This window comes from Cydia amplana, chromosome 2, assembly GCF_948474715.1.
Source record: "Cydia amplana chromosome 2, ilCydAmpl1.1, whole genome shotgun sequence".
Classification (NCBI taxonomy): Eukaryota; Metazoa; Arthropoda; class Insecta; order Lepidoptera; family Tortricidae; genus Cydia; species Cydia amplana.
In genome coordinates this window covers 15,291,525-15,318,659 of record NC_086070.1, presented here as the reverse complement: position 1 = coordinate 15,318,659, position 27,135 = coordinate 15,291,525, and the positions used below count along the sequence as shown (strand labels likewise).

The 27,135-nt window shown below is 38.3% G+C and overlaps 1 protein-coding gene across 1 annotated transcript; it reads left to right on the top strand.

Annotated features, from left to right (window-relative positions):
• The first annotated feature begins 24,078 nt into the window (after positions 1-24,078).
• On the top strand, positions 24,079-25,409 carry LOC134662161 (zinc finger protein 772-like). The gene has a single exon (XM_063518427.1). It carries the CDS (start codon positions 24,123-24,125, stop codon positions 25,383-25,385), a length of 1,263 nt encoding a protein of 420 aa, XP_063374497.1. The 5' UTR covers positions 24,079-24,122; the 3' UTR covers positions 25,386-25,409.
• Positions 25,410-27,135: the final 1,726 nt, after the last annotated feature.

The following is a 27,135-nucleotide window of genomic DNA, read 5'->3' as shown; positions in this document are numbered from 1 at the left end:
GCCTCAGGTCTTCTAATAATGTCGCGTCGCTGGTCGCCAGGATTTTAAGGTGAAGTTCCCTTCTTTCTTCGATGAGGTCCCAAGTCTTCTGTGACATCCAATCTTCTCGTTTGTGTGTTTTAAGTCCAAGAACGACGGAGCTGGTTTCTGTGTAGACCATTTTAATGCGATTCCACTCCGTGTTGACTAAGGTAGAGTCCGCATCGAGCACCGAGAAACGATTTTGTAGCTCCACTTTGAAAGCGTCTGCTGTTTCCAGGTTCCGCAGTTTTGTGACGTCAAATTGTTTGCCTAATTGTGTGACATTGTCGGTGCGTCGAGCAACGGCTACTTTGAGCCGTATTTCGGCCACCACCAAGTGATGATCGCTGTCAATATCCGCCCCCCGGCGGTTACGAACATCGAGCAGCGATGAGCGCCATTTTGCGCTTATGGCAAGGTGGTCAATTTGATTCTTGGTGAATCCATCGGGTGAGTTCCATGTGTATTTGTGGTGTTCTCCATGAATAAAAAGCGTCCCTCCGATGGTAAGATCGTTGTCTAGGCAGAACTCCAAGAATCTTTCCCCATTCTCGTTGCGAACTCCCAGCCCGTGCCTGCCCATGTGTCTTTGATAACCCTCGTTGTTCGCTCCGACTTTGGCGTTCAGGTCTCCCATAACGATAACTATGTCTTGCTTTCGGGTGTTCTTCAAAGTTGAGTTGAGAGCACTATAGAAATCGTCTTTCTTGTCCTTAAACATTAAACATTAACAAATTATATTATAGCCAGGGATTAGTTTATATTCATTAATTTAAGATTAAAGGTACCTACTTACTTTTCATTTAGCTTATTAGAGTTTAGATATTTAATTCCGTAAGTATTATTGTTCCGTGATAAAAGAAGTATGTACAACCACATGAGACTATACCTACATTCATGGAACATAAAATGTAAAAAATATATAAATATACATATATGTTTACTTAATGGTTCCAGCAACCAACAATCCTATATTGATCATCCCAGAGATCCAATCCCATTCTGTGTCAGGTTTATATATGTGAAATTTCACGCAGATCGGCGCAGCGGTTCATGCGTAAAATAAACAATGTAAGCTATATATTGTACACGGAAATAAGGTGTGCCTACAATGTAAGATGTCTGTACACGTTTTAGGTCTTTTATATTACTCCTGTCAAACGCAGTTAACATAGATATTTCTTAGATATTTTATTACGGAAAAATATCATGTTTTATGAAGGCATTGCTTAACTAAACACCGTTCAACAACCTACATAACTGCAAATGGCGCTATGCAGCGGTATGTATGACCAAAGCGCAACCATGTTATTAGACTTAGTGTTTTAATTATTAAATGTACCTAGTGTTTTAATTTTTAAACGTTTAAAGTTGATAACTGTGCATCTTCCAATTTTTTCCCTTTCTGTTGACGGCAAGAAAAATCATTTGAGCGTGTTTAAGAAAAAGTACCTACTTTTAAGAAGTTATCGTCCGGGGAAACCATTTGTAATTATCTCGCCATTAAAAATTGGCCTTATTCTGAAATATCCACATGGCAAAAAAACTGTTGCTTTGCTTATCAATTTGTTGGTGGTTGTTGTCGGTAAATATCCAATGTTATTAAAAGATACAATAAAATTATATTGAACAGGTAAATTAAACTGTTCAGCCAACTAATCGCTAAGTCGGACGACTTATCGTCCCTTCCATACTTTCATCGGCCTTACTGTTGACACGGCGGCTTTACGGACAGAGCTTAGGCAAGTTTCAGGAAGCTTTCATCCGAGTTTTATGTTTATCAAGTACACAGATATTATGGAACAGTAATCCTCTGCCAGCGTACAGCGGCACATACCTTATTATCACGTCCTTTTGTTTCATCTGCCTTTGATCATTGAAATTTTTATAATTTCCATGTTTTCAATTTCCTTATTATTTTCTGATGTAGTATTAATTAATCTCCTGAGATCCAGAAGCAATTGGTTTTTTTTTTGTATTTGGAACACTCTATTGTTCAATAAATATCAAAATATAAAGTGGAATATAATGTATGCAGGGCCTCACGAGACTAAAATGATTAAAGATACGTTTATGGAAACTTTTCTTTTACAACTTCATTTAGACAACATTGACCCCATAAATAATCTAATAGTTATCAGTACGGATATGATGGTCGTTCTTGTCTACGTGACAGCGTGATAAAACGGTGTCCGTCACTTTCTTTCCCACGGTGTTAAACAGTGACAGTTATTTTATCACGTGGATAAAGATGGATAAAGCTATCCATAATAGGCTGGCAGTACGGATATGATGGTCGTTCTTGTCTACGTGACAGCGTGATAAAACGGTGTCCGTCACTTTCTTTCCCACGGTGTTAAACAGTGACAGTTATTTTATCACGTGGATAAAGATGGATAAAGCTATCCATAATAGGCTGGCAGGACTTTAATCAGACAATAAGGCTAATGTACACAAAATACTAGTAACTCGTATTAGGGACGACCTCCTAGCTAAAATAAGGCAATGCCCGAATAGGTTTGCTTTGAACTGAACTTAATGTGATTACTTTGCTGGCAGAACTGAACATTTCTAGTATTACTGCTTTGTACGTTTTACCTTCATTCATAGGAATGTGTTATCATTAATATTATGTACTATTTTTATTATCACTATTACTACGTGTAGGTATACTATAAAAGTCGTATAATCGGTATTTAAATGTCTACATGACCCAAAGTTATAACATGAAGTCGTACAAAATAGTCGTAACGTTGTAAGTGTAATGACATAATTTTTAAGAAAAAAAAACCGACTTCTATGCTGCCCGGTGAAAGATTATTGTAGATGGTGCGCTATGTAGAAAAGGAGGTAAAACCACCCACTTTTCTAGTAGCATTTCGTTTCTGTAAGGCTCGCAGTTCTAACCTAACCTAACCCACTTTTGTTCGGTTCTGTGAGGATAGCAGTTCTAACCAAACCTAACCCACTTAACAGCGCATATGCGGTGCGGAGTACGGGGGTTTGAGCGGGAGGGGTTTGGCCTCATCATACTTTATACCTACATTTTATGGTAGGTAATCATAGTGGTTTATTTAGTTTAGGTATCATAGTGGTTTTCCGGGTCAAGGTCCGGTCTGTGTCCGCTCCGGGTCTAGTCCAGGTCCGAGTCCGAGTCCGAGTCCAAACCCGGGTCCGGGTCCGAACCGGATCCGGATACGAGTCCGGATCTGGATCCGAGTCCGAGTCCCAGTCCAAGTCAAAGTCGAAATTCGAAATCACCAAACGTGTACTATGCGTCGTTGAAGAGTTCTGTTCTGATCATCATCAGCAGTTCCAGTTCATCAATTGCGACAGTTTTTAATGTTAATGCTTTATTTTATGATGAAAATACAGAAAATTCTATACATGTGCCTTTAAGATTTGAGGAGTTCCCTCGATTCCTCATGGATCCCATGTTCAGAACTTGAGCTTGACATAAATATGGCTTAAAAACCTAACTTGCTTAACAAACATAACGAAGAGGAAAAATCGCCAAACGCGAGTTATGCGTCGTTAAAGAGTTTCGTTCTGGTCATCATCAGCAGTTACACTTCCTCAAATGTTACTTTTTTGAATGTATATGCTTGATTTGTTGATAAAAACACAACAATCACTATATGTATGCCTTTAAAATTTGAGGAGTTCCCTCGATTCCTTATGGATTCCATCATCAGAACTCGAGCTTGACAGAAATGTGGCTTAAAAACTAAGCTTGCTTAACCAACATAACGAAGAGGACAAATCGCCAAACGTGAACTATGGGTCGTTGAAGAGTTCTGTTCTGATCATCATCAGCAGTTCCACTTCATCAAATGCGACAGTTTTTAATAATAATGCTTGATTTTCTGATGAAAATACAAAAATCTCTATATGCATGCCTTTAAGATTTGAGGAGTTCCCTCGATTCCTCATGGATTCCATCATCAGAACTCGAGCTTGACAATAATGTGGCTTAAAAACTTAACTTGCTTAACAAACATAACGAAGAGGACAAATCGTCAAACGTGTACTATGCGTCGTTGAAGAGTTCCGTTCTGATCATCATCAGCAGTTCCACTTCATCAAATGCCACGTTTTTGAATGTATATGCTTGATTTGTTGATAAAAACACAAAAATCACTATATGTATGCCTTTAAGATTTGAGGAGTTACCTCGATTCCTCATGGATCCCATCATCAGAATTGGGTTTTGACAAAAACGGGACTAATCTGTATGCATATACATACAATCAAAAAAAGAATTTTCAAAATCGGTCCAGTAATGACGGAGATATGGAGTAACAAACATAAAAAAAAAAAAAACATACAACCGAATTGATAACCTCCTTCTTTGAGATTTGGAAGTCGGTTAAAAAAAGCGGTTAATGATTTGGTAAATAGGCATATAATGCATCAACACAAATTGATAAGATATTACTTTTATAACGCTAAGAGTCGTATAGTTAGTTATTTGATTATATATATGCGACTTAATTGTTTGTTTTGTGAGGATATAGCCAACTATATCCTCACAAAACAAACAATTAAGTCGCATACCCAAGTACCTGTTACATTTGCTATGTTGTTGAATATGACTTTTGTGCAAACATGTATATTTAAAAAGTAATTAATCTAACCCAGCCTATAAGTATTTACCCAGTATTTACGTAAGGAATTTACACTAAAAACTTGTAAAAATCAATGATTATTAGGTACGTAAAGCTAAGGCGAACATTAAACACGTTGTAAAATGAATATGTACTATTATCGTTTTCCCCCTCGGCTTTTCACATATTTTTAAAGAAAACTTAAAAGAATATTTGACTTAGTAAACAACTAAAACCGTAATGGGGTCTCTATAGTTTCCGTTCTCCGCAGCAGTAATTACTGCGGGAATGTCTTCTATGCAGCAAAGACAGGTATAGTTTGATACCTAAAAAGGTAGGGCTTTTGTAAAACTTGCACTGCAATATTCACATTGTTGTCGTCTCGCTTAAAACATACTATTATTTGGTTAAATTTGGTCGAGGCGTTAAAACTCAGTAGAAAATATTAGTTTTTGTATACTGAAGTAGATAGGTATTATACACGTAATAGTAACTTAATTCTACACTCCGTCTAAGCTAACTCTGCAACGACTTTACAGCACAGTGTCACTTCAAACTTCATATGTTCATGCAAATATAACGTTAATTTTGTATTAAGCAGAAACGGCCGCCGTCTGGTAGCCGTTTAAGAAGTGTAGGACTCTTACGGTAGATGTCGCTATGAGCCTTCCTAGGGCTCATAGGTATATGGTGGAAAATATCTGGGAGACCGAGCTTTGCTCGGAAAACGTATACAAACTCAAAAATAAGCGTTTTCCCAGGGATAAGACCTAGCTAGATCGATTTTTCTTCCCCGAAAACCCCCATATAGCAAATTTCATCGAAATCGTTAGAGCCGTTTCCGAGATCCCCGTAATATATATATAAATAAATAAATAAATAAACAAGAATTGCTCGTTTAAAGGTATAAGATATTCGCTACGGTCGCTAATTGGGTACGGTCACGGTCTTGGTAGCTCAGATGGCAGAGCACTGTACTAGTGATCCAGTGGTCGTGGGTTCAAGTCCCACGCAAGACAGTGAATTTTTCCACTTTTAATTTATTTCGAAGCTTAAATATAACGTTTATTACAAATAGGTCTGCGAAAATTTGCTAAGATGTAGCTTGAAATTAGTCTACGAACCTATTATATGAAATATTGCTCGTTTAAAACTACTAATTAAGGCTTCTGTGGAGCCCCCTAGTTCGCAAAGGATTCAGTAGAAAATATTAGTTGAAGTATCTGAAAGATTACATCTTTAAGTATACTTACCGCACGATTCAAATTTTCTTCTTAAAGTGACAGTCCATTTCCAACCGCAGCTGCACTACTGTTCATTTTACTATGGAAATTGACAGTGACAGCGACGCGTTCAGTACCAGTAGTGCAGCTGCGGTCAGAAATGGAATGTTACCCTTATTAAAACGACATAGGTAAAGTACCGCGAAGATACGACATTTTGCTTATATGGCTTTTTGTATTGTATAAAGGTATGGAGGCTATGGAGCCCTCCATTATGCGTGGTCCGACACGCACTTGGCCGGTTTTTGATATAACCTAATATACTTGTCGTCTGCTAAATATACGTGCGCAATTGTCATTAGCGAGCGCTACCAAAAAGATCCCAACAAATTGAAAACCGACGAAAGTAGACTTCGATACTTAGTTAGTACTTGTATTCAGTAAAAAGTTCTTAGGTCTCCATTTGTTTACAGGACTTTACATTATGTTTACATATCATTGTTTTGTATACGCTCCGACTCTAATGGTTTTTCCGTTCTCGTTTGTTGACGGGAACTTGTTAACGCGGCGTCTGATCCTGGGTTCTCGGATGGTTTTTGCTGCAATATCGCCGGAAGACTTTGGCCAAATCATTCGCCAGAATCTTTATAAATATTAGGATAGTGGTTGAAAAATGCAAAACTCGCTAGGTATATTGCATGTTTTAACGAGTTTTGCCCGTGTTACTGAAATTACTAAATAAAGTAGGTATAATTGAAAACCCGTCTGAAAACACTAGGCTGAAATATGGCCTTAATTAATATAGCTAGTACGCTAGTAGTACGCAGTGGTGCTCACAAGTAGCTTTTGGGCCATCTAGGCTTTTCAAGCTACATAACCCCTAGATCGAGCCTGCTCATAATTTAATAAATAAACTATAATGCCAATTTTTATTTTTATTAAGCAGAAACGTCTGCGAACGATGCCAGAGGCCGTGAGTTCAAGTCTCACCCAAGACAGTAATTTTTTCCACTTTTAAATTTATTCTAAGCTTAAAATATAATGTCCTCAGTTTACTTGTGTTAATTAATTTTGTTCTACAAGTTTCGATGACTTTTGAGGACTGACTCTCACTATCAGTAGGTACTATCATCTCTTTTGTCCTCCGAAAATTAAGTTTAGTAAGTTAAGTTAATGTCCGGCGCCGTGTAGTTTAAAAAGTCAGGAATAAAGAATAGATAAAAGGTGACCCTCTTTTATCTATTTAAGGTTGCGACACGTTTTATAAATAACAAATTCAGTCAACTGTTTAGTTAATTAAAGTGTGTTAACCTTCAGCGGCGCCTACTAAGTTTCCGCGTATAGGATTACGTATTACTAAAAAAAGGTTAAGAACTACCATTAAAATATGAGTGAAAATTAAGATACCTAGAATGTTGTTTGGCAAAAAAAATGTTCAAAGTAGTTTTAACCAAAGACTTTAGAAAAAAACTAGCTGTAGCAATAGAAAACGCGTTTTGACAAAGTCAAGAAAAAAAAACAATATATTGTATGAAAAATACTATTATTAGGGTAGGTTAGATACTTACTCCATTTAATAAAAGCCAACCAACCTACATTTCTGTCAGCAGTTGGATTTTGGTTATGTTAGGTGAGAACAGAACTGCACCTCACACAATAAATATTCTTTTTCTACTCCAGCACTTAAATGTGTCAATTAAATGACTGACAGTGATATCTAAAGCAATGTCATTTGAATGCTTTGTCTATAGGCTCATAAGATGACTGCTAGCAGTCATCTTATGAGCCTATTTATCTTATCTTATAACCCTTATTATATCACTGTTGCATAAACTACTATTTTCTACTCGTCGACTGCAATGCTTGAATTAAGACTTCGTATACCAAAGCGAAATCGCATACTTTTTTCACTATGGGACCCCAACTCAACTATAATATTCATTTCGATACAGTTTAGTGAACTATAATGAAATTGACCCATCGAAAGTGCGGAGCAAGAACCAGGGCCTCATGAGTTACGAGAAGGTGTCGTTGACCAACCGGCCGGGAGCGCGGGGCTCGGGGGCCGGGTCGCGTACGAGTATGAAGGTATCGCGTCTGTTCGCGCATCTTAGCTGTATACTTTTGGTTTTTTTACCTACATATATGATTCTTCTACTAGTTTTAAGTTTTTTTTTTTTTTGACTCGTAGAAAACGTATTGTATAATACAATAGTGATATAATCAAGCTTTTCAATCTCGTACCTTACTTAGGCAACTCAGCAAGCTTCATTGCCTAAACAGGGCACTCGACTGTAAAGCTCTCCATTATATCACGATTGTATAAAATACTAGTTGTGAAAAAAGTAGAACATAAACACGATTATTTAGCAGTTTCAACCCATCGATTTTCATTGCGTGGCCCCGACGAAAATTACATAAATTTAGTCGCGATGAGTAATCTGTTCTCAATCTTTGCTTTAGCAAATTAGCAAATAGGTAGATAACAATATTGTACACGGACATTGAATAGGCACTGATCATATATCACATAATAATCATTATTTCATGCATCACAATACTCATAATCAGTTTTCCTGCTACGAAAATCACGTGGATTAAAACGACTTGCAAGATTTTATTACATTGTCACAAGCGAAGTTAATATAAAGTGTTTGTAATTTTTGTCCATACAAGTTTACATCAATAAGTTTTTATTGATGTAAACTTGCCAGTCACGGTTTAATTTTCAATTTTAACGAGCCCTGTGAAAATATTCGTCTCATCCACTTTCTTTCCGCATTCTTTATTATATCCGACCGTATTTAATCAAAATTCATAATAAACGGTACTCCGTCCACGATTCAACCATTATGAAATTCTCCGCCGTCCTTTTGACAATATTAGTACGTGCGTAGTAGTAACAATAACGTCATAACTACTAGTTAATTGCTTTTTGCATGGTATACCAACGTATAGATTGGAAGTCTATATTAAAATAAACAATTTGATTTTAAATTAATTTTGTATTAAGCAGAAACGTCTACAAACAATAATAATAAATAATATTCTAAGTATTGTGGTATTGTTTGTAGACGTGTTTAAATGTTAGCTAAATCTATCTATCTATCTAATACCTTTAAACAAGCAATTCTTGTTTATATATATATATATATATATATATATATTTCGGTGATCTCGGAAACGGCTCTAACGATTTCAATGAAATTTGCTTTATGGGGGTTTTTGGGGGCGAAAAATCGATCTAGCTAGGTCTTATCTCTGGGAAAACGCGAATTTTCGAGTTTTTTTATGTTTTCCGAGCGAAGCTCGGTCACCCAGATATTAAACACTTATGTAAAGATGTTTTTTTTTCGAAGCATTGTAAATTTGATGAACATTGAATCATTTGTTTTTTCACTTACTTCTTTATTTCGTTTAATTTTATTTGAAAGTCCCAAAAAAACGTCCCCACCCCCAATTTATTGCCTGCTTTCGGACTTGAATAACGATTTTGGATCATTATTACATCAGTCTATCTAAAATGTACCTAATCATAAAAATAAATCTTACTTAGCTTTTTTGCAAAATTTACCACTATACACGGAACTTGTGACAGTTTGAGATAAGGTTTTATCTCTGATAAATCGGAGGCGCTCTAGGAATATATTTTACTAAAACGACGAACTTTGGTGCTAATGGTGTCCTGACGTGTTTCTTAGATTTTTCTTACTTACTTACGCGTTACTTTCTTATCTGATTTAACGAATAAATATAATTAGTTTCCTCCTAATATATTATAATTTTAAATCCTTTACTTTTACAGATCGTAACAAAACGTTTATTTAACGTAAATAGTACAAACTTAATACTTAAGTACCTTATAAAATAAAATAATGTCATTTATAAAGTCACCAGCATAATAATCAGAGTGTGGAAAAGAGTAAAACCCCCAAAATTTAACCAAGAGCGTCGTTTGTCGTTAAAAAACTTGAATCTTGAGCGTTGCGAGTGCAACTAATTTTTCTACAGAGTACCTAATAAAATTGTTTGCCACGCCAACACGAAGAACAAATTCTATTCCGTTTATAAGACTAAGGATTTGTATAAAGGATAAATCCAAGGATAAATCACATTAATCAGTAAGTTGACAACTTCGACCTTTTGGTAGTGAAATTTTAGATGGAATACGTCTCCATGACAACAGGAACAAATTCATTATTCGGATCATTTGTTGTGCAAATATTTTCATTGTGGCAGTACAACGAAAATTATAAACGCATAAGGGGTTGTGCACAAATCACGCGAGGTGTTTTAGGCTACTTTTGAACCCCCCCCCCCCCTTCCTTGGTGTTATTTGGTGAGGTTTTTGGTTACCCCCACGTGTATTATTTTGTTTTTTTTTTTCATTCGACCTAATTTTAAAGGCCTGCGCAAACCGGCGGAGCGCAGCGCAGATCACCCACGAGGATTTACGCCGCGCAGCGCACACCGGCGAGGTAAAATTCCCCGCGATACCGCGTGCGCCCGCCAGCCCCGGCGCTGGCGGCCGGCGCACCAGGGAGCACTTCGGCGCAGGCCGGGGGATGCCGCCGCGTGTACTCTATCACAAGGGTTTAGTGACTAGAAGAAGAAGAAGAAAGAAGAAATACATTTATTTAGCATCAGGTACAAGTAACACACAATACAAGTAACACAAACAACTTAGATGCTAAACAGGATCCCCACTCAGCATAATGCCACGGCAAGCCATGACGCTGATTTTCAGTGGGTACCTGACTTAAAACTAATCTACATCTAAACTAAGACTAAACGAGTGGCAACACACAATTCAGACACAGATTACAAAATACATAAAAAAGAGGAACCAAGAATAAACTTAAATTAAACAGTAGTTCAGCATTTTAGCATGTTTAACGTTGCGGACCGTTGTTGGCTTGCATACTGGAGTTACTGGGTATAGGTAAGCAAGTAGGCAAACAGGAAGGAGACAATTATGTAGTTTGTACGTTCAACAAGTATGCTCGATATTTAGATTTAAAAGTGTTAAGCGATTTCAGTGCACGGATCGGCGGCGGAATTAAGTTCCAGCACTTCGTGGCAGCACACCTAAAACTACCACGAAACGCTGCTGTCTGGTGAGGAGGACAGACAAGCTGAAGAAACCTTGCAGACCTAACCTCGTTGGACCTGGAGTTACGTGACCATAAAAGCTTGTTGTAGAGGTAGGATGGCATCTGTTTGTTGACAACACCGAAGACCAAGATTGCTAAATGGAGTGTTTGGCGAGCAGACATTCTCAACACACGATTTTGATTTAAATATGGCGTCACGTGAGCCCGCGTGTGTACTACTAGTGTGTACGAGTTCTCCCCCGTCGCCCCGGCGCTACTCCGGCGCACTCGGGATGCCTCGACGCATGCCGGGGGATGCCGCGGCATGCCGACGCCTACCGCCGCGGTATCCTCTAGCATGCTCCTCGATGCCGCGGAGTAACATTCCTCCGTGATGCTCCGAGGTCGGTCTCAAAGCATTTAAAAGTATGCCTGAAGGTAATTGAAATAGGGAAGAAAATACATTGATAATTTTAAAGTTATCTGCGCTGCGCTCCGCCGGTTTGCGCAGGCCTTAAGAGCCAACAGGAGTGGTCATTTCTCCATACAAACGTACTCGACTGTAGTGATGGGTAGGACATCAATTTAAAATGAGTTTGTATGAGTACCTCATTTTCTAAAATGAGGTGTTACAATGTCTTACTTCAAATGAGGTAAGGTACTAGCATATTTTCAGCGTCGACTATTCCATTAATTCCAACGGCGATAAAAATATTTAATACATATTTATACATATTTATGTATTCATAACTTCCTTTATAAATAAATAAATAGTAACATTTAATTGGAGTGCAATTCTGGAGGTTAAGAATATAACTTTTAGGAAAAAGATAATTTTAGAATCAAGTAAAATGAATAGAGGAGTGAAGTAAGACATTTTTGCGGTACGAAGTACTGCGACAAATTAACAAAATGAGTGGTACAAATGAGGTGCCTCACGAGTGAGCGACTCGACACTATACTCGACCGTTTCCTCCGTGGGTTTTGAAGCTAGAGCAATGATTTTTTTTAACACAGATTAATATTGTCAATATCTGTGTCGGACCGTTTTGATTTTTTTGATATTTTTGTTTTTTAAGGCGCTAGAGCCCTTCAAAAATGGCCAAAATGGCCTAATTGACTATGCCGCAATGAGAGGCGTGGTATTCAAAACTGATATCAATTAGCCAAAAAAGCAAAACGGTCCGACACAGAGAATTTCATAACCATTTAGATTTCCAAATTTGGTTACGATTGGTTAAGTTTTGGAGGAGGAAACAGTCGAGTACGAAACCTCGATATTTGAGATTTTTACGGAGGATTTTTCGCCTTGTCCTTATCGCACTAGTTTTAGGAGCCGCTTCCGTTAGCGAGACGGGTATATTTACCTAAAATATTTAAATCTCAGCTCCTGTTGGCTCTTAAGTTACCTACTTACGCACTCCAAAATTCCCTAAAATAAAATAATAGCGAGCTATTTTCAAGTGCGGAGTGAGTGAGTGAGAATGTTTAACGAAACCGAGAAAAAGTATCTTCTCATGATGTGGTAGGTATTTTTTCGTAGTTTCGTTCACTGTAGAAAAATACACGTGAGGTCTCCTTATACCCCCCCTCCCCCAACGTGATCTGTCGTGATTTTTTCGTGACCCCCCCTCCCCTATCGAGCCCAACGAATCGCAATAGCCCGTGACCCGAATCCGGGACCCTTAGATTAGGTACGGTTCTAGTGCGTTAACCATTTTGCCAACTTTTACGCTGACGTCATCGTTCGAATTAACTCGAAGTCGAACTACAGACTAGGAACATAGGCAATTATATAGGCAAATAATTTACACTCAGGGTGACTCAGGACATTTATCATTCTTTTAAGTTAAGGTTTGTCTTAACCCTATTTTAGTCCAATCCTATTCAAATGTCACATCACACCCCTACTATTTTAATAGCCATCCCAAACAGAGTGTCAAACGGAACATTATACCAATATGGCACTTGGTCCAATTTACTCGCCCCTTCGGTACCCGAGGCACGTCCTACCCTGTCCTTTGAACGCATTTTGGCGGTAAAACGACAGGGGAATATCAAATAGTGGAAATAAGTAGGTGTTGTCCTAGATTTTTGTATCATTTTATTGACGTTAATGTCACAAGTCATAAATCACAATAATTATGTAGCAACGTCCTCGGATCCAGGAATCCTTATGTGACATCACTATTTCGGAAGATAAAGTTTGGAACAAATTAAAGAAGCTACGTGAAGATACTTCTATGGGCCCCGACGGAATCCCAGCAGTCTTGCTAAAGAAATGTAAAGCTATTTTGCCATCACTTACGCATATAATGAAGGAGTCATTTCACACATCAAACGTGCCGCAGAAGTGGAGAAACGCTTTAGTGACACCTATCTATAAAAAGGGAGACAAACTCAACCCCAACAACTACAGGCCAATCAGTCTAACTTGTCTAGCAGTTAAGCTAATGGAGGCTATTATAAACGACGAAATAAGGCTATTCCTAGATGGGAATCATATAATTGTCGACCAACAACACGGCTTTATGAAGAGAAGATCCACTGTCACTAACCTACTAGCATGTGTCAAGGTCTGGTCAAGCCATATGGATAATGCAGAACCAATCGACGTGATATACCTGGACTATGAAAAAGCTTTTGACAGAGTACCTCATCGTAGACTCCTGGCTAAACTTGAGCATTTTGGCATAAGAGGAAAGCTTCTACAATGGATAGAATCGTTTCTAAGAGACAGAAAATTTAGAGTGCGCATCGCTGACAGTGTCTCTGATGAATTTGATGTCTGGAGCGGCGTCCCACAGGGATCGGTCATCTCAACCACCATGTTCAGCATATTTGTTACCGACTTGCAAACCACCATTGAATCCAACTTCAGCTTTTTTGCAGATGACTCCAAGCTGTTTGTAAACCCTATGATAGACCATAGCAAACTACAGTCAGATCTGAACCGAATTAGGGACTGGTGCCTAAACTGGCTTATAAACCTCAACGAATCAAAATGCACAGTCCTCCATATGCACAAGAAAAACCCCAAGTTGCCCTACACTTTAAACAACGTACAATTAGCAGGAACCACGACCCAACAAGACCTAGGAGTCATTATGTCTGACGATCTCAAGTGGGAACCCCATATTTCACAAATGGTAAAAAAGGCTAATTCCATAATCTACATAATCAGAAAAGCTTTTCGTATTCTCACCACCGAAACAATGCTAAAGATATACAAGACCTACATAAGACCAATTCTGGAATATGGCTTTCAGATATGGAATCCATACTTCAAAAAAGATATTGACATGATCGAGCGAGTACAGCGTAGATTTACTAAAATTCCCGCACAGCTAAAGTCACTTTCGTACGAGGAAAGATTAGTCAAGCTGGGCCTGACAACACTGCAAATAATAATAATAACGTCTATTTCGATATAAATACTAGCCAAATTAATCGTATCATCGAAACCAGGGATGTTGCGAATATCCGCATCCGCATCCGCAACCGCGGAACTTCCGCATTATTTTCAACATCCGCATCTGCATCCGCATCCGCATAAAATCATTAGTCATTAATCGTAATTTAGTCATTAACCAAAAAATCCTATTAGAAATGAGCAGTCAAGCGGGAGTGGAACTTAATGTACGGAACCCTTGGAACGCGAGTCCGACTCGCACTTAGCCGGTTTTCTGAAATAAAAATTACTAAAATGTAATATTTGGCGTTGTTTATGTACCTACCTTGACATCCGCATCCGCATCCGCGTCCGCGGATGTCAAGAAATCGGCATCCGCAACATCCCTGATCGAAACGCACGGGGATGGAGTCTAATTAGACCAAATCATTAATAGTACCTGTATCATAACTACATACTACGATTTAGGATTTGAATCACTATAATGAAAAGAGGGAAATCATGATCTTTTAATTGTGAATATGAAATAAAACCTGCCACGGGATTACAAAGCTCTGATTTTTTTAATATACCTATAAATGAGCCTGAAAACAAATTCAGAGTAGTAGGTCCTTTTTTTAAACCGTTTACATCAATTGCAATAATATGGATTGTTAGTTACCTACGTGACGTAGGTAACTAACAAGTATGAAAGTACCAATAATATACTAAACAGAACCTTTGGACGTAGGCTACGTCCAAAGGTTCTGTTTAGTATATTATTGGTATTTTCATACTATTTTGTTCTTAGATTACTCTTCCTTGTTATATAAAGGGTGTAACAAAAGCGGGGATCCGTTTAAGGGCATAATTATTCGGTATCATGTACTGATTAGGGAAAGTAGAAGAAAAAAATATTTGACGAGAAAAAAAAAAATATGCGAAAATAATTTCACGTCAAAAAAAAATTCTTATACTTTTTCCTAATCAGAACACGATACGATACTGAATATGCCCTTAAACGGATCACCTCTATTTAGAGAAACATTTCCGAGCCGTTAAAAAACCAAAAATAGGTACCTATATCATCGGGATTCGAACATGAGCCTACATCAGATTCATTAATTAGCTAGCACGGTCACTACTAGCCTAATACGGTCGTCATAGTTTATGTGGTGTCTGGCAAATAGCCAGAGCTATGGCCAATACTCTGTCCGTATAATATTGTTAGAGCCCGTGAAGTGACAGATACAACACTATCATAATACGAGCAAGCTCACATACTTAGCAAGCCCATGTGACTCTGGACCTAAGTTCAAATTGATTAAGGTACATTGCATTGGCCTAGATTTTGAATTTGGTACATTATGTGTGTGAGAGAAAACGTGTTTGCTAAAATTAAGTACATGCATGTAACTACTGCCTTTGTTAATTACAAATAACAACCCTCTTTAGGACACTTGCCTACACGTCTGAGAAACAATTTAAAGGTAGACATAATAAAAGCAAAGTCACCGATCCGCACAGGTTCTGCGCAGCGTGGGAACTCTTTAGTATACACGAGTGCAGGGATGTTGCGAACATCCGCATCCGTATCCTCAACCGCGGAACTTCCGCATTATTTTCAACATCCGCATCTGCATCCGCATCCGCATAAAATCGATGCGGAAATTATGCGGATGCGGATGTCGAACAAGTCGGTACAGGAACGTCTTAGCGGCGGCGTAAGTGCTAGGTAATTTCGTCATTACCTATAACGAAATCGTCTAGATCCAGAAAAGTCGGCCAAGTTACCTATTATTAAATATAAGTATAACGCACCCTATATTCTTGCTCAAATACTAAACGTTTCGTTTTTTTAAATAAAAAAATACTAAAAATTTAATATTTGACGTTTTCCAAGTACTTACCTAATCATGACATCCGCGTCCGCATCCGCATCCGCGGATGTGAGCCTTTAAATATCCGCATCCGCTTCCGCGGATGTCAAAAAATCTGCATCCGCAACATCCCTGCACGAGTAAACGTCTGTGGTTAACACTGGAATTATATACCTACGTCGAGACCGTCGGGTATTTGTCTAAATAGGTCATATTGGGCGTACTGACTCATTGGATGATAATGTCTTAATAGCAGGAAGGTCACTATAGATCCCACTTCGACAGCATGCTAGTTAGTAATCGACAACTATAGGTAAGCTAAGCACTCAAATCAAAGAATAGACAGCAAAATTGTTGAAAATGATGCCCTTTATACATAATTTGTCAAGTGCCAAGTTAAAATAATAGCTAACGCTGTTAGCAATAACCTCATTTATCAAATGTCCATGTTTCTTAATATATTTAATTTCAACGCTAAAGTAAATTAAACTCTCTAATAGAGATATTTAAAGCATAAAACACCATGACCTTGGCTCGCGACTCTAAACATCGTCAGGTAGTTCGCATCAGCTCTTTTGGCAATTCAGAAAAACGTATGACGTTACGGACTGCGTAGAATTACACAGAGCATTGATTTTGTTTAATTATTAACATATTAACAGTCACCTGGTTGATTTTCATTCGAAAAACATTATATGTAAGTAATGGACAACTATACAAACAAACAAAATACGTAGGTACCTACTTACCTACCTACCTACCCACCTACACTAATTGAATTGAAGTTATGTTACTTGAGCAGTTTTTTAAAGAAAAACTATTTACAACTAATCAGCAAATAAAATATAAATTCCTTATAATTATGTTGTATTTCAAATACCGTAGCCGTATTCGATAGGTACACGATTGAACGAAATCGGTTCGATAGAAAATAATTGCAAAGATTGATCTTAAAATCACCATTAGGTAAACGGTTCTGTCTTTATTTTTTTAATTAAATACCTATGGGTCTGCAATAAAACCACAATTTCAAAACATTTATACCTAAACAACTGCTAACGAGTACCTACGTAATATTACACAAATAATCCAGATTTTTAGGGTTCCGTACCTCAAAAGGAAAAAACGGAACACTAATAGGATCACTCGTCTGTATGTCCGTCCGTCTGTCACAGCCTATTTTCTCCGAACTGCTGGACCAATTAAGTTGAAATTTGGCACACATATGTAAGTTTGTGACCCAAAGATGGACGTGTATATCGTGTTGCATATCAAATAAAAGAGCTCATTGTAAGGATCTCAAATATATTTTTTTTATAATTTTAGGATTAATAGTTTAGCAGTTATTCAAGAAAATAGGCAAAAAATGAGCATCCCCCCGCCCTTATCTCCGAAACTACTGGGTCTAAAAAATACACAAAATAGTTCTTTACCTATAGGTAGATGACAGGAAAACCTATTAGAAATGTGCAGTCAAGCGTGAGTCGGACTTAATGTACGGAACCCTTGGAACGCGAGTCCGACTCGCACTTGACCGGTTTTTAATTCAATATAATTATTACTTTGCCCGGGCGGACCCAGTCACATGCGACAGTGCTATTCTTGTGTCATCTTGGACGTTGAGTTTGAGTAGTTGTTTTCTTGAACAAGTTACCTACTTGATTAAGTTTACGTATTAAAAAATAAATAGGTACCTAAAGTCTATCAAGCCATTTCCGTCAGTAGAAAAAAGCGGCAAATTTTAAAAATGTAGGCGCGAAAGATATAATCGTCTCATAGAAAATTTGAATCTCGCGCCTTTTTCCACATCTTCCAAAAAACTCTACCTATATTTTGAAATAAGTTTGTTAAGAAATACAACGACAGAAAAATATCTAAAGCAACCATGCTAACTTTATACATACTTAATTCTCATGTCTTAACCATACTTTATATTCGTATTACCAGCTCAATAGAAATAGTCTATACCTACGCGCCCCCAGGAGCGTAAAAGTCGTTCACACGTTGAATAACGCGCGGTGGTTACGCCGCTTTATAGCGAACATAGACAAAACATACAGAGAATTCACTTGTTTAATAATAGGCTACAGTTTCCTATAATACGAGTAGAATTGCTTTACATCAATCACGAAATGAAATCTGTGAAAACATACGAGAGCACATTCTGAAACCTTGTGGGTTTTTTTTGCCTAGGTGTAGGTGTATATAACATTTAGTAACACAAACAGAGGAACAAGAAATCAAATATCTTTTAATCTAAGATAAAGTACCGCACCTGAAATACCACCATTACTGAAATACCTAGTCTTTTATCACAGAACAGGTCGTACCTATTTTTTCATGTGTTGGGATGAGACGAATTCTATCTCGCTCACACGCCATGGTTGCGTGCGAATCCGCATCAGTGTGATAATGAGAACCGCATAAAAAAGGTCGAGATCTAATATTTAAGCTCGCCAAGATTTGAAAGCGATTGGAATTGGACGTCTGTTCTGAAGGATGGGGAAGCTGTACCTATGTGTATTCTGTGCAAAGCTCCCCCGGTTGCTTGTTTAACACACTTTTATTGCCGTATGCTTAAACCACAGTTACCGTCGACGACGATGTTTAAACTACAGTTATAAAACTGTATGTACTTGTGGTTTTGCATGTAAGTAGGAGCTCAATTGTAGTGTTTAGCTTTCGGGTTTAACTTATACAAAAACAGGTGTAACAAAAATAGTGGGATCCGTTTAGGGCATATTCGATATCGTGTTTTGATGAGCAAAAAGTAGAAGAAAAATATTTTTGACGCGAAAAAAACTTTTTCACACCACCTATTCGAAAAAAGAGCTTTTTCTTCCCTGCTAGGAGGGATCAAAGTGGCACTTTTCCTCCCTGCTAGGAGGGATCAAAGTAACACTTTTCTGTTCTAGCACACTATTTTTAAATTTTTTTGCACATTATGTTTTTAGCTTAAATAATCTGTTTAAGCATCAGATTGTGTCAACACTAAGATTTTTTTATTTTCCTCATAGTTGATGTGAAAAGCAGTATGTGTCACACGGTATCAAAATTATTTCGTCTTGGGCGTTAAGAGCCCATCAACGTGCACACAAGCGCCACTGCTAAATAATCGTGATTATTTCAATTTAACGATAGATCTAATCTAATACCTTTAAACGAGCAATTCTTGTTTAATTATTTATTTATTTATTTATATATATATATATATATATATTTCGGGGATCTCGGAAACGGCTCTAACGATTTCGATGAAATTTGCTATACGGGGGTTTTCGGGGGCGAAAAATCGATCTAGCTAGGTCTTATCTCTGGGAAAACGCGCATTTTCGAGTTTTTATATGTTTTCCGAGCGAAGCTCGGTCACCCAGATATTATTTAATAAAGAAAGGGGGCCGCTACGTACTATATCCTGTATTAAAGTGCCTTTTGAATACATGATAGAATAGAATAGAATAGAATAGAAATCATTTATTCAGACAACACATCAATACAAACAACACATTGCAAATACAAGGCAGAGATAAACAAATCAGTGGAAATAGAGATGTGAAGCCGAAATGGTCTCCACTCAGCAATGCAGCTGGCACGACTAGCGTGGCCAACGGCGCTGGTTTTCTGTGGAGCCAGCGGAGTGTGCGGGACAGCATGCAGTGCAGGACACGTGGACGACGGGAACAAATAATATTGAATACTATTATAAATAAATATATATCAAAATTATATTATATATAAATATACATAACCTGAGTAACTAAAGTACAATATAGGCACTAATCTGTATTTTTGGGTTCTATATCCATATATCTGAACCCATGTTCAGGCAGCAAAACTTTGTTGGTCCCTTAGGTACGCTTTTAGTTTAGATTTAAAGGAACCAATGGTACTGCTCTGTCTGATTGGTGGTGGAATATTATTCCAGCACTTCGAGGCAGCATAACGAAAGCTGCCACGGAATGCAGCGGTTCTGTGTCTTGGGCATAGTAGTCTGATACCACGTCTGATATGTTGATAGATGGTCAATTTCTTAAATAAGTACACCGGCTTTTTACTGTTACAGACACCAAAGAGGAGCGTGGCAAAATGTAGAATGCGTCGACTATTCATGTTCAAGAGTTTATTAGTACTCAGGTATGGGCTTATGTGTGGCCGAGGTGGTATCGGGAAGCAAAAACGTGCGCAGGCATTTTGCAGTCGTTGAATAACCCTTTTGGTGCGAGCTAGTAAACAGTTCCCATATACCGTATCCGCATAATTAAGTTTGGAAAGGATAAGAGTGTCACATAGTTTCAAGCGCATGTCCACACTGAGATGGTTTCGCACCCTGTAGATAACTGTTAATCTATAATAGCAATTTCTGACCGTTTCAATGACGTGGTTTTCGAAATGCAGGGAACTATCCATAAGAATTCCTAAGTTGCGGGCTTCTGCCACCATTTCCACATTTTGACCTCTAATGTTTACACTCGGATTTAAAGCATTGATTCGTTTCCCTTGTTTTTTGAGCCTAACACAAGAAACTTAGATTTTGTAGGATTGAGTACTAAGCTATTCATTTTTGACCAAATGGCAATACGGTGCAAGTCTTCGTTCAGTCTATCAACAGCCACTTGCGTATCTTCAGGCTTAAAAGAAACGTAAATCTGGATATCATCGGCGTATACATGAAATTTGCAATGTTGTATGTTCTTTCCAATATCTGCGCTGTAGAGGCTGTATAACACGGGGCCTAGAATAGAGCCTTGTGGAACTCCCCTATACACTGGCAGTAGTTCCGACGACACGCTAGAGCCGTCAGCACCTCGTACTTCAACAAATTGTGATCGATTAGTTAGATAGCTCGCAAACCATTTTATTGAACTATTGCTAAAACCATAATAAACTAATTTAGATAGAAGTATGGACGTGTTAATACTATCAAACGCTCGAGAAAAGTCTAAAAGTGCTAATACTGATCCCTTGCCTTCATCTTGTGCAGTTAGGATTTATTAGCATAAAACTAGTTTCATGTTGCTGGTTTCGTCAATCTATAAACTCAAAACAAAAACGGCCGTTTTATGGCTCCTCTACACGATGGGCCAGCGCCGGCCACTCCAAGGGACGCAGCCATGCGGTAGAATGACATAGCAATATCACTTGCTCCCTCTAACGCATAAATGCGTCCCTTGGAGTGGCCGGCGCTGGTCCATCGTGTAGAGGAGCCATTAACTTTGGACGCATATATAGATGCCGCTAGGGTCCCCTAGACCCATAATATGGTGGAAAGATTTGCTGGCTATGTGTAAGGTCTTGGTGGCTCAGATGGCAGAGCGCTGGAATATCGATCCAAAGGCCGTGAGTTCAAGTCTCATCCAAGACAGTAATTCTTCCACTTTTAAATTTATTCTAAGCTTAATAGCATCGGTCGATCACGTTTCTGCTTGTAAAAAAATTAATTAACATTGGTCTCATAATCAGCGATTGAAATCAGCAAGCCAAATTGGCGTTTGCGTCCGCACGTCCTGATTTGATCGGTCAATTTCATCAGATTGGCAAAAAACGCCTTTAGGACGCTTACACACTATCGCGCCGCACCGCGACCTTGGTGCGTCGCACCCGTAAGTGAGAGCGAGAAACAGATATCTCTTTCTCGCTCTCACTTATGGGTGCGACGCTCCAAGGTCGCGGTTGCGGTGCGACAGTGTGTTATCACTTTTAGATGCAACGATTTTTTTCTAATTTGAAACAAATATCAGTTGGGTCAACCAAATCTTGTCAGTAAACAGGAACAAAAAAAACTATACTCATCCTTTTCTTTTTGGTGCTAGTACTAGTGTAAGATAGTATGATTCTCTCTGTCTATGTTTGAAATCAAACAGACCTTTGGCAATGTAGTACCTACATATAATATGTAGTTTGCAAAGGACTGTCTCATTCTTGGAGGATATAATCAAACGGAGACGCCATGTCTGTAATTTTCTGTACAAAACAGTCTGCCGATTTTTGCGGGGGAGGGGAACGTCAAATGTATGCGTAACGTAAAAATAGCCATGTCAGATAAACGTCAGTCCATACATTGTGTATGACCGTTGGCCGCCTATTTTCGACAGAGGGGAAAGCCTGTTAATGGCTACTTCGTTTAGTTGTATCCTCCAAGGTCTCATTTCAAACATAGACAGAGATAATCATACTATCTTTGTCTTACACAAGTACTAGCACCCAAAAGAAAAGGATGAGTATTGTTCAGTTATGTCGTCCCACTGACAATCCAACCTCTAGACTGAGCTTAGGCCAATTCTTTCATGAAACCGATGCTGCCAAACATACGGGGGTGCGGGGGGACGAGGTGAGCGAATCCCGTGCCGTGATTGGTCCGTTCAAAGACACGGACCAATCACGGCATGGGATTGACTCGAAGATGGAGTAACGCTACCGTATGTGTGGCAGAGGGGGTAGCGCGACTATAATATGTCTAGAGGTTGGATTGTCTGTGTGTCGTCCATATTATAATGTATTTTTGCGTTCACTGTGGCAACACCTTGTCATAGTTAAAAATTCAAATATTTAAAAAATGAATCTGTTGCTCTGTCTTACACATGTCATACAGTTGGTTCTGTCCATTATTTTCGCACTTTATTCAAAGCAGTGACTGTACTAACGGTAGTACCGTTAGTACAGTCACCTGCAATAATATGTTGCTCTTCGAAGCCTGCAAAAATATGTGACCCGCTCTTATGGCTCTACAAATAAGATCGTGTCAGATATTTTTGCGGCCTTCGTTGTGTAACATATTATTGCAGGTGACTGTACATTAATTCATTACTTTCATTAGCGTCAGTGTTGTGTACCAGAGGACTCTGAACTCATCCGTGGAGGGCAAAATCTGAAGTCTATGTTAGGCGACTGCAGGTAACGATTTTATGCTTCCTCTAGCTTGTGATAGAAAGCCAGAATCACCACCAGCGGTCTTCAACGGTGACCAACGATTTGGTTCCCACAGTCTCCGGATCAAAGGTAACTTCGCTTACACCTATACGCACTTTAGTTTTAATTTCCATATATTATTATTTATCCCGACTTATCCCAACTTTCTTGCTCCAACGGCCCTAAATTTCACTTTCTCTTTCGCCCCTTTCTCGCTAATACAGTCCACCTATGCTATCGAACAAGAATAATTTTTTTTGTTCTTATTTACTGACAAATTGGTTTGGCCAACTATATCTTGGTCCGACTCTCATTCTTACTTGATTGTTTTTACCTTGGAGGATACAACTAAACGGAGTAGCCATTAACAGGCTTTCCCCTCTGTCGAAAATAGGCGGCCAACGGTCATACACAATGTATGGAGTCCATACATAGTCCATACTATGGACTGACGTTTATCTGACATGGCTATTTTTGCGTTACGCATACATTTGACGTTCCCCTCCCCCGCAAAAATCGGCAGACTGTTTTGTACAGAAAATTACAGACATGGCGTCTCCGTTTGATTATATCCTCCAAGGTTTTTACCTCTGTGACAATAGAGATCTACATATTTCGGACCCAACTTCCATGGTTATAAACTTATAAACTTTGTGCATAAATCGCGGCGCGAAGCCGCGAACGCGAGTGTGAAATCGAGTTCGCTGATCTCCGAAATCGACTCCCCACTCGCGTTCGCGACTTTGCGCCGCGATTCGTGCACGAGTGTGGAGCGCCCTTATGACATTATTATTTTTTTTTTTTTTTAACTCCTGGCTTACTCCCTGCAATTTTGCCCAGGGTGAATTTGCCAATGTCGGTGTTGTTATGACATTATAACTAACATGGACTTTTGACATTGACAGTGACAGTGACAGTGACAGTGACAGGATCAGTTCTATTAGATTTAGAAAAATATTTTTGTGTATTTTCTATTCTATGTTCACTTTATTTCGGAAACCATGGAAGAGTATGAGAATATATACAAACACTTATGTCGTGTGTGTTTAAAACAAAATAATGAACAAAATATGGTTTCTTTATTAGATTTTACCAGCATTGACGGCTTAAGTTGCTTTGGCAAAGCCATTCTAACCTTCGCGAGTGTTGACATCCAATCGAACAATGTTTTTCCTACTTTGATATGTAACGACTGTTTATATTGCCTAAAACAAGCTATTTCTTTTAAACTAAAGTGCGAAACAAGTGATAAACAGCTTAAAAAGTTGGCAAATCAGTGTTTTTCTGAGACTGAAATCAAAACAAAAGTCGTCGAATATGCAATGTTTCAAAGTTATTTTACTAACGAAGATCTGCGAGGGTGTTCAAGTTCTGACGTGAAACGTGAAGTAAAGCCCAAGTTATTCATGCAGAACATCGCTGGAATAGATAATCTGGATATGGAATTACCTGCGTCTCAATACAGTTTCAGTGATAATTTTCCGGATATATCAGATGAATATGGTTCTAATCCACCTTATCCCGATAAAAAACCTACTCAATCACGAGAGGCAGATGTCATTCTGGACCGCATTGAAAAACTGATAGGCTCACGCGCAGATATATCATCAATAGAATTTAAGAAATGTTTTAAAAAACAAACTTTCAAGCGGCATAAAAAACTCGCTCGAAGACAACAAATGCAACTTCAAAGTATAGACTCATTTAACTGTAATGTTTGCCACAGAGTCTTGGCTAACAAACATTCATATGATAATCACATGCAGAGACACAATGGGTGTAGATTTGTCTGTGAACATTGTGGCAAGGGGTTTCCAGTGCTTACTGAGCTACAAGTACATCAGGTGTCTGTCCACGGTACTGGACCATACCTACAGTGCCGCCAGTGCCCATACAAAGCTCCACGCAAGTTTAGTCTGACTGAGCATGAAAGGATACACACTGGTGAACGTCCATACACTTGTGAAAAGTGTGGTTTAACATTCCGGAGAAGATTTGTATGGAAGAAGCATCTCATCTACCATAACGAGAAAACTATTCAATGCAGTTTATGCCCCCGTAAATTCTATCTGCGGAGTGAGATGTTAGCGCATTGTAATAATGTTCACGAGAGGATGTATGTGTACTTGTGTAATAAATGTGGAGCCACCTATGCAAAGGCTGCTACGGTCAGGCGGCATTTAACAGAAAGACATGGAGTGCCAAGAGAAGAGCAAGGCAAGGTAATTAGGATTAATAAAGGGAAGGGTGACTTCCCAGAATAAATTACACAGTGCCAGAGTGAATTAATAGTATTTTAAACAATGTGTTAAAATTGGTTTGATTTCAATGTATTTTTTTACTACTTGCAACCAACTACATGAAAGTACTTACACAATTTGATCAATCTTATTTTTTAAAGTACTTAATTATTCTTTTGTTTTAAATTATGCACTTACACTAGGTACTAATAAGTTGTGAATTTAATGTCTAGCTAAGTAGACGAGATGATAAACGTGATCTGCGCACAGCCTTAGCAATATATGTATGCTCAGTTCATTTTGAACCAGCAACGACTACTTATGATCTGTTTAAGCTCAAGAAAAATAATTAGAAAAGCCATGTAATTTTACCTCTGGTTCAATCACTACACAAAGTCGCTTCCCGCTGTCTGTCTGTCTGTATGCAACATGATGAAAACTACGCAACGGATTTTGATGCGGTCTTTTTTAATAGATAGAGTGGAGGACGAGGAACGTTTATGTATAATTTGTTAACCGGTGCAAAGCCGGGGCGGGGTTTCGGAAGAGTTTGACTTGTACCTATTATCCATATTATTAAAATGAGCTCAAAGATGTGTTTTTCCTTTGCAATATCTAAGTACCTACTTACTTACCTTCTATCAACATAATATTTTTCATCGCCTCATCTTGTTTGGTCTTATACACTGTGGGCTTGAGTAACTAAATAACTAAATCAATCTTGTTTTAGAGATGACCTGAATGACAATTACGCTTGCAGTGGAAACCACAGGGTGCTGGTGTGTTGAGGCCAAGGCCTTTTTGGGGGAGGTGGGGAGACGCATGCGGGAGAGGGGTTTGGATCCTCGCTCTGGGTTCTTCCTGATGCAAAGGTTATCCATCGCGGTTCAACGTGGCAACGCAGCGAGCGTGATGGGCACTTTTGCATCGGGGGGGTCACGGAGCGATTTTATCGGCTAAATTTAGTCTAAGTGTAATTTGTGTTTAATTTTTTAAGTTTTCTTGTTTCTTTTGTTAGTTTAGATCGTATGTTTATTTTAAGTTACTTTGATGTGTAATTCTGTAAATCTGACATTATATAATAAATAATTAATTCTTGAATCAATCTTGTTTTAGAGATGACCTGAATGACAATTCTTGTGCAATTTGTTTCTGTAATAACTCAGTGAAAAACGCCTTTTTGACAGAGACGCTGCCACTATGTGACTTGGTTAAGAACATAAGTAGGTTCTAACCTAACCTAATCTTACCTACTGACAGACATTAAAATTTCAAACGAAACCCGCATAATTTATTTGTAAATAAATACCTAAATAAAACTTTACTTATTCATTGTATAATATCTTTTCGCCAAGATATAAAAATAAATATTGTGATGTGTGTATATTTGTACTGTGTCGTAAATATATCTCTATTAAAACCGAATTATGCAATTTACAAATTTTAATTAAATTTAACTTTTGTTGTCCCAGAAGGATGCAAAATGTATGTCCGTTGTTACCTTTTAAACCACTACAATTTTATTGACACGATTTATTTATTTATTTTATTTATTGACACGAAAGAAGTTAAATTAACGTGTGCCATTATTACCTACGAATCAGTAAATTCAGGAACCTATTTTCGACCAAACAATACGAAACATTAATTAAAGAGTTTATAGAAAATATCAGAATCGCACTCGTTAATTCGGAATGGTCAGATCGATGAAAAGCAATTTCACGAAGTGGCGGTTGCGGCCGAAAATAACCTGTGTCATGTTCAATCTGTCCAT

What these genes read in the sequence shown, in the direction of transcription:
- LOC134662161 (XM_063518427.1), top strand. Translation starts at nt 24,123, where the DNA reads ATGGAAGAGTATGAGAATATATACAAACACTTATGTCGTGTGTGTTTA.